This window comes from Limulus polyphemus, unplaced genomic scaffold, assembly GCF_000517525.1.
Source record: "Limulus polyphemus unplaced genomic scaffold, Limulus_polyphemus-2.1.2 Scaffold359, whole genome shotgun sequence".
NCBI classification, from domain to species: Eukaryota; Metazoa; Arthropoda; class Merostomata; order Xiphosura; family Limulidae; genus Limulus; species Limulus polyphemus.
In genome coordinates this window covers 39,027-46,482 of record NW_013665969.1, presented here as the reverse complement: position 1 = coordinate 46,482, position 7,456 = coordinate 39,027, and the positions used below count along the sequence as shown (strand labels likewise).

Here is a 7,456-nt window from a genome sequence, read left to right as displayed (position 1 = left end):
GAAAACATTTTTAACAGCAAGTGTTCAATTGACAAAACAATACGTTCTTATGTCTATAATTAAAAAAGTAAGAAACATTTGTTTAATAAGCAAAGATATTGGGTTTGTTTGGCTGTTTGTAGTTAAGCACAAAGCTACACAATGGGCTTTCTGTGCTCTGCCCACCCCGGGTATCGAAAACCAATTTCTAGCTTTGTATATCCGCAGACATGCCGCTGCGAGGGGGGGGGGGGAGATGTTGGGCATTCATTACGTATTTTTTAAAGCTTTCGACTTCTCAACCGAAGTTTTCTTCACTGCTATTCTGGTTAGGGAGTACAAAAGCTTTAACAAAATACGTACTAAATGTCCAAAATCTTTGTTTCTTAAAAAAAGTATACTTAAGTATATTTAATTAATTACCGAATTCATTTTTTTAGTTTTAGTTTTTATCCTAGTAGGCAGCTTTGTCTGAGCAACAGTTAATATTAATGCACTAATATCAAATGAAAGATTATAAAAGAAACAAGAAATGCTGATTTAAAAACCCTAGTTTCAAATAATGTTAGTTTTACACATGTATCTACGTTTTTACTATTAATTTTAAAGACAAAATCATCAATTTGATAATATTTATCGTATTAATGTTATCATCTCCACAACATTTATTGTGTTCTATCACTACTAAAAACACACAAACATATTGTTTCATCGACATAAAAAACAAGAACCTCTGGATGAGAACAATGACAAAATGAAGACTGTTTAAAAATTAATCAATTTACCTTAAATAAGATTAAAGTAAATATTACTGTATTGTTAATTGTAAAGCGAAAGAATAAACCAAGAATAACGTGACTGGAAAACTTACAAAGTAAAAACAAAGACATACATGTTTAAAACATATCGCTGATAAGAAACGTAGTTGTTCTTTTCAAAAATGAATACATAAAAGAAACTTAATGAATCATAAACAAAATCAGATATTCTTTTCTTGAAAACATATTTATTGCAAAAAAAAATAAATGTTAACGGTTTAATATAAATACATATGTTGTTAGGGCGATGATGTCCAGGGTTGAATATTATCATCATTATTATAAGACATTTTCTAATCCAAAATATTATATATATTTTTAATTTATGTTAAATGAAAAAGCAATTTTTAAAAAAAAACTGGTGTTTGGACATAAATATTAATATTTATAAATGCTCTTTTTCAGTTAGTTTTTGTAAAGATTGGAATTTTAATCCAAAACAAAAAAAAGAAGCATGACATGGAAAAGTTACAAAAAAGTTTAGAAAATATAACTGTCTAAAGAAACTTGTTGTTTTTTTCGCAAGTATATACATATATATTTCAAATTCTATGACGAGGAACCCACTTTGAGACTAATAATGGCTGGAGACGGCTTGAACGGGTAATGAAGAAAAACTTTAATATAAGTACCTGATGATGACAAAACCTTGTCGAAACGTTGTACATTTGCTGTTATGTTAAACTTATATTAAAGTTTTTCTTCATTACCCATTCAAGCCGTCTCCAGCCATTATACATATATATTTATTTGTTTTTCTTTTCTGTATAACCACCGGAAATAGTGTACGGAAAACTCTATTCCCATAAACTGAATATTTTAAGTACCGTATACTTGCAAGTTATTAATAGTTAATGTGTTTCTTTCAGATTATTTAAAAAAAATAAAAACTTCACAAAACATACGTTGGAAACGAAATGTGAGCATTACACATCAACCTTTAGATTCCTACGGGTAATGTTAGTACTTTTCAAGAACAGGGAAGTCTACTGTTAGAGTTAATTCTTCATTAATAAATTCAATACTGCTTCTTGTTGTTTTTCATCTTTCTATATCTCAATAGAATTAATAAACAATAAAAATACAAAACCGTTTAGCAGACACATTTCAAGATTGTTTTTACTTTCTGTGCATGCTACAATCCTACAAATTCTTATCATTATTGGTAATTACTGTGGCAGAAATAAAAAAAACTATTGAAACATAAATCTAAAAGACCAGCCATATTATATGTTTTATACAACGTTTGATGTTTTAATATTAATTATGCATGTCATCCCTCAAAATAATTTCGATAAGTTCGATTCCCCACGGTGTACAGAGCGTAGAGAGCTCATTGTCTGGTTTTGCGATGAAACAAACAAAACACAAACAGATGCAAAAAAAAAAGAAAACTCATCGTACTCGAGACTTTCCGATACAAGGATCGGATTCCTTACCACCAGGAGAAATCTGGCCTATTTCTTTAGTCAACATTAAATAAATAAAATGTACTAAAATAAAACTAGCTTCTACTTATTTATATAAGCTATGAGTATAATTGTAAAAGGAATAATATATATTACATAACAATTGCTGGTTAATATATAAGTTTTTTATAGACCTTCTTAAATCTTATAATACGTAGCGCACTTGCATACTTAATAAGCAACACAGCATAGTAACCTGTGTTACACCAAATAAACTTGACTGCTTACTTTTGAACACGGACACACTTCCACAACAACATATGGGCAAGAAACATGAAGACAACTTTTCATTATGTTTGTATATTATTAAGCCCATATATGCACAGACTAATCGCTAAGCCTTTCAATAAGAAGAACTGGTTAAGCTGAAAAAACGAAGAAAGCTAAAAGTCAGTTAAAGAAGTTTTATTTAGCGTTTTTTTTTTCACCACGTTTTTTGTAATCTGAAAAAAATACAAATACTGCAAATATAATTACTCTAAGGCAATGAATATCGTATAACTACATTTCATCCAATATTACTTATTAATCATATATATAATGGCGCTATATCCTCCTGCAAAATATAAATAACTACATAAAATTCTCTAATTTTTATAAGGTACATTTATAAGTTTTCTAGCTACTTTTATTATTAAACAAAATGTTTCACTATTCAATATCTACTATATTTTTCACACGTTGAGAGTTGGTTCTGTATAATATTAAAATAACACTTTCTAATAATTCCACAACCTAATATATTAGGTCTTAAAGACAAATTAGTCCATAAGGCTTACAATACTGTCATATAAGGAGCAGCCTTCTTGAAAGTTCAGACATATGTTCAAAGGCAAAAGACTGAAGGAAATTTACTAAATTAATAAAGTAAACGGAATTCCTTTAATGTCTAATGAAAAAGCCTTAATAACTTACATAGTTTAGATGTCCCAGTTTTTTTTTAGAAGCAAGAAAGCAGTGGAACAATTTCAACATTTTATTCAATATCGACTACTTTTCCATAATGTGTATTGCAATGTCTGCGTTTTTAAATCGTTTTTAAAATTTTCTTGCTGAGAACATATTATCCAAAGCAAGACTCTAACATATCTATTTGTGGATAAGGCTAACGTTTTTCTTTTTATTCTGAAAGACCGTGGCTTTTAAAGTACACATCGAAATCGTGGTGAAAGAGTTGGAATTGTGTCACTTATTACCGATTTATATACATGATTTTAAATTTGCTTTTCGTTTACATTGCAATTGATTTATGACATAAGATATAAACCACTAATAACGAAATTCACAAATTACATTCATTTAGACTTACCACCCTTAGCTATACATTTGAGCCGTAATGTCGAATCCTCGTCATAAGGTCCTATTAACCTGTAAAGCGGCTGATGCATTTCGTCCAAGATTACTACATCCTTTGGAGGAACTGTTTAAGATAAACTGTAGATTTTTATCTCTTTCAATGCAATTTTATCCATATTAAGCAAAGTTGTTTACCTTCTACATTCAAGTTAATTGAAATACCATTAATAGTATAGGATATAAAAGCGCATACATAATTAATAATCGCAAAAACAATACTCAAACAGTAATATTTTTGGTTGCAGCATGACTATCGTCAAACTGTTTGTTTTCTTATTATTTATAACTATGCATTAGGTTATCAGTAACAATTACCAGTAAAAATTTGCTTTGTTCTGAGTTGTTGAGCTGAGGAATCGCCTATATAAAATTTACAGGACATAACTGTCACCTATAAAATGTTTGTGTAACAAAATTCACACTTAACATCAGTTCAAAGTTCTGAACGGAAATCATTACAGTTTTCCTATGTTTCCAACGGCCCACCTACCCACGACATGTAATATCATGTTGTTGTTGAGTGTCCTTCCCCAACGATAGTCCACTCTACAACGGTACCGCCCTGCATCATCAGCTTCGATTGGCTCTATTGTCATTAGTGCTGGCTTTGTACGTAGGTCGAAATGAGCTCTTTTACCAAGAAAATCTGATGAGAAATGCTGCGCATTTTCCAACGGCCCGTTTCTGCAATCCACCGTAAATATGGGGGTGTTGATGTCTGATCGATACCACAGTATTAGTGACACGGAATCTTCACTGGTAGGTGGCGTAATATTGCAAGGAAGTTGAGCACGGCCACCAACTAGAACGTTCAACACTGGAGGAGCTACAATGAGAAAATAAAATAGGAGTATCTTACAAAAAAATCAAACAATCAAAACAATTGAAATTAAAATCGTGTGGAAATAATAAATGTTAAAACCATTTGTGTGTGAAAGCATGCAAAACAATTAGCGAAGAAATATTATTAAACATGATTGTATCTGTTGTTTAGGTTAAAATCAAAGTAACTCTACTAATAAAGTCCCTTCACGATGAGGTGTTTGTTCTGAAAAACATTCTTTGTAGCCTATTTAATAAATTAGCGGGAATTCAACAAAAATCGATACTCCCATCACTTGCTTCCATAATGTATGTGGCAGCTATTCCGCGACCGTTAAATATTAATGTAAATCGGCTTTGTTTTGTCCTGCCCAACGATGATCACTAAAAACAAGTCTCTACAGCACGACATCAATTAATTTCTTACCTGATGCCGTCAGTGATGTCTAATCATCAATGCCACCAAGACTAAAGCGATGCTATTTCGTCTCATTCTAGAGAAAATTCGACCATGCTTAACCTCAACATTTTTAATGATAATATCAATCACATTTCCGTGCATTTTTCTTCTGCTGTTAAATACCTTGGCGTTACCTCTGATAGGCACTTGAACTGGAAAGCTAATTTATCTATACTTTATTACAAGGTTTCACAGAGCCTTCACATTCTATAAAGCTGATCAGGATCAACCTAAGAGATAAATCTACCTATTTCACTTTATTCGTCCCAAACTGTCATCTGCCCTTGTCTCACCTATGGTTACACTTCCTGGATTTCAACCTCTTCTTCCTTTTATGATCTTCAACAGAACCTGGAGCGTTATACTATTCCTTAAGTCTTTCAATCAAGCTCTCTAGGTCTACTACTATACTATTCCTTAAGTCTTTTAATTAAGCTACCTAGGTCTACTATTATACTATTCCTTAAGTCTTTCAATTAAGCTACCTAGGTCTACTATTATACTATTCCTTAAGCCTTTCAATCAAGCTACCTAGATCTGCTATTATACTATTCCTTAAGTCTTTCAATCAAGCTACCTAGGTCTACTATTATACTATTCCTTAAATCTTTTAATCAAGCTACCTAGGTCTACTATTATACTATTCCTTAAGTCTTTCAATCAAGCTCCCTAGGTCTACTATTATACTATTCCTTAAGTCTTTCAATCAAGCTACCTAGGTCTACTAGTAAACTTTATGATCGTATCACCTTCCCACTTATCAAACATCTTTTTCAGCTTTGTATACTATATGTAACTCAAGGTTTTAACACCCAAATGTCATTATTGATTAATTGAGCAGCAAGTAGGTTCATCCTCTAAAGAAACTACTTCTTTAACTTGATCACTTCCTAAATATGTACTTGATGTCTCTTCCTGTAACTTACTCTGATAATGGTGCCCCACCAATGATTAATTTGAATTTTTTTATATTATCCAACGCAATGATATAACATTATATTTAAAATGGTTATATCATCCCTCCCTGGTATTGTATGACATATTTTCATATTCTAAATATGATATTATCTATGAGTCACTGTCAAGTTTCTGTGATTCATCTCTTAACCACACTTTTTACATATTTTCCTCCTTTTAAAAGTTCATTCACTTGGCCGAAGAAAGGGCGTAACCCTCTGCTGGCCCACCAACTCATTTGAGAAACTGAAATGAAATAAATATAAAAACGTACCTTCTTATAATTATGAAGATATAATTGTTTCCTCTGCTTTTCGAGGACAGTCTACTATTTTATACAATGCCTACATTAAGTTTTAAGATTCTCAGTATATCGTGTAGCCACGAGAAAAATAATAATAAGGTAAAGATGTGGCTAATTTAATATCCTTAAGTTAGTTTATTTATAGATACGTTTAATATTTAATAGCTTGTTACTTCTGAAGTTGATTCACCATAAATATAAAATATCATAATGTAACGGTTTGTACAAAATTAGGTAGTTTCCGACCATTTAGTGACGGCCTAACCCACCTAGAAATGATTTACTGATATGTCTAGCTGTATTAAAACCTTTATTTAGAAACTCAGTTAGTTTCGTAAATAAAAAAAAAACGTACATTTTAGTGTAACTCTAAAAGTATCTTTCTGAAACATCTAATAACGATTTCTTTAAACAATTGGTTGTCTATTTCAATCATAGGTAGAAAGTTATAAATTGATAACTGTACTGTACATAAAACGTATACATATGGATGTATATTTACTCAGAAAAAGATTAGAAATACAACTTACGAACGACGACATCTGGATCTCTGACAGTTTTTAGTTCAATACCTGGGTTACCTGTAACAAAAACAGTAGCTCTTACCTATTTTTTTTTATCTTACATAAAAGCACTGCGTGTAACCAAAAAAGGGCCAAAACTAAATTAAAATTAAACAGAAACTTAACCGCTATTGTTTTAACACCCAGTCTGCGAGTCAATGCCACCGAATTAGGGGGATTGGGAGGGCTATGGAGGGTGTCACAGTTCCGGTATCAAAGTTAGAACCAAGGAAATACACTCAGATAAAGAGCTCGATCTGTTAACCTCAACAACTAAATTTTATTTCTGAAAAAACTCACGTCTAAACAGTGTTCAGTCACGAAGATGCGGAGTTTTAGGTTTTGCCAGACAGTGATCTTCTTGCACAAAATAGAAGTAGAAGTGTTCATGATCAGGCAGGTACCGCACTTAGCGGCAAGTAAGCGTCACTAAATCTTCCTCGGCCATCTCTATCGGCAGAAATCACCAAACCCGCGGATAAAACAGCTTTATAGAGCTGAGGAACCATATCTTGTATTGTTTAACACGTACGACCCCTACCGTGTTTTTGTATGGAGGTATAGATTATACTTATATCCTAGAGACTATTACGAATTCGGCTACACTGGTGGGCAATTCAGATTCCAAATATCGCAAGGAGCTCAAATCTCTATTCAGAATGTAAAAAAATAAAAAAGAGAGAACGTACCGAAAAGCTTTCTTTCCGAATCAACCCACCAAACATGTC

The 7,456-nt window shown here is 31.9% G+C and overlaps 1 protein-coding gene across 1 annotated transcript in view; it reads right to left on the bottom strand.

The window, feature by feature from the left end:
- Nucleotides 1-7,456, bottom strand: part of LOC111085381 (nephrin-like) — an 83,250-nt gene extending 75,794 nt beyond the window's left edge. The window contains exons 1-3 of the mRNA XM_022383672.1: nt 7,418-7,456; nt 6,696-6,746; nt 4,113-4,448 (exon numbers count right to left, since the gene is read on the bottom strand). Coding sequence (XP_022239380.1) covers nt 4,113-4,218 — 106 coding nt within the window. The 5' untranslated portion in view covers nt 4,219-4,448; nt 6,696-6,746; nt 7,418-7,456. The remainder of the gene's footprint in view (nt 1-4,112; nt 4,449-6,695; nt 6,747-7,417) is intronic.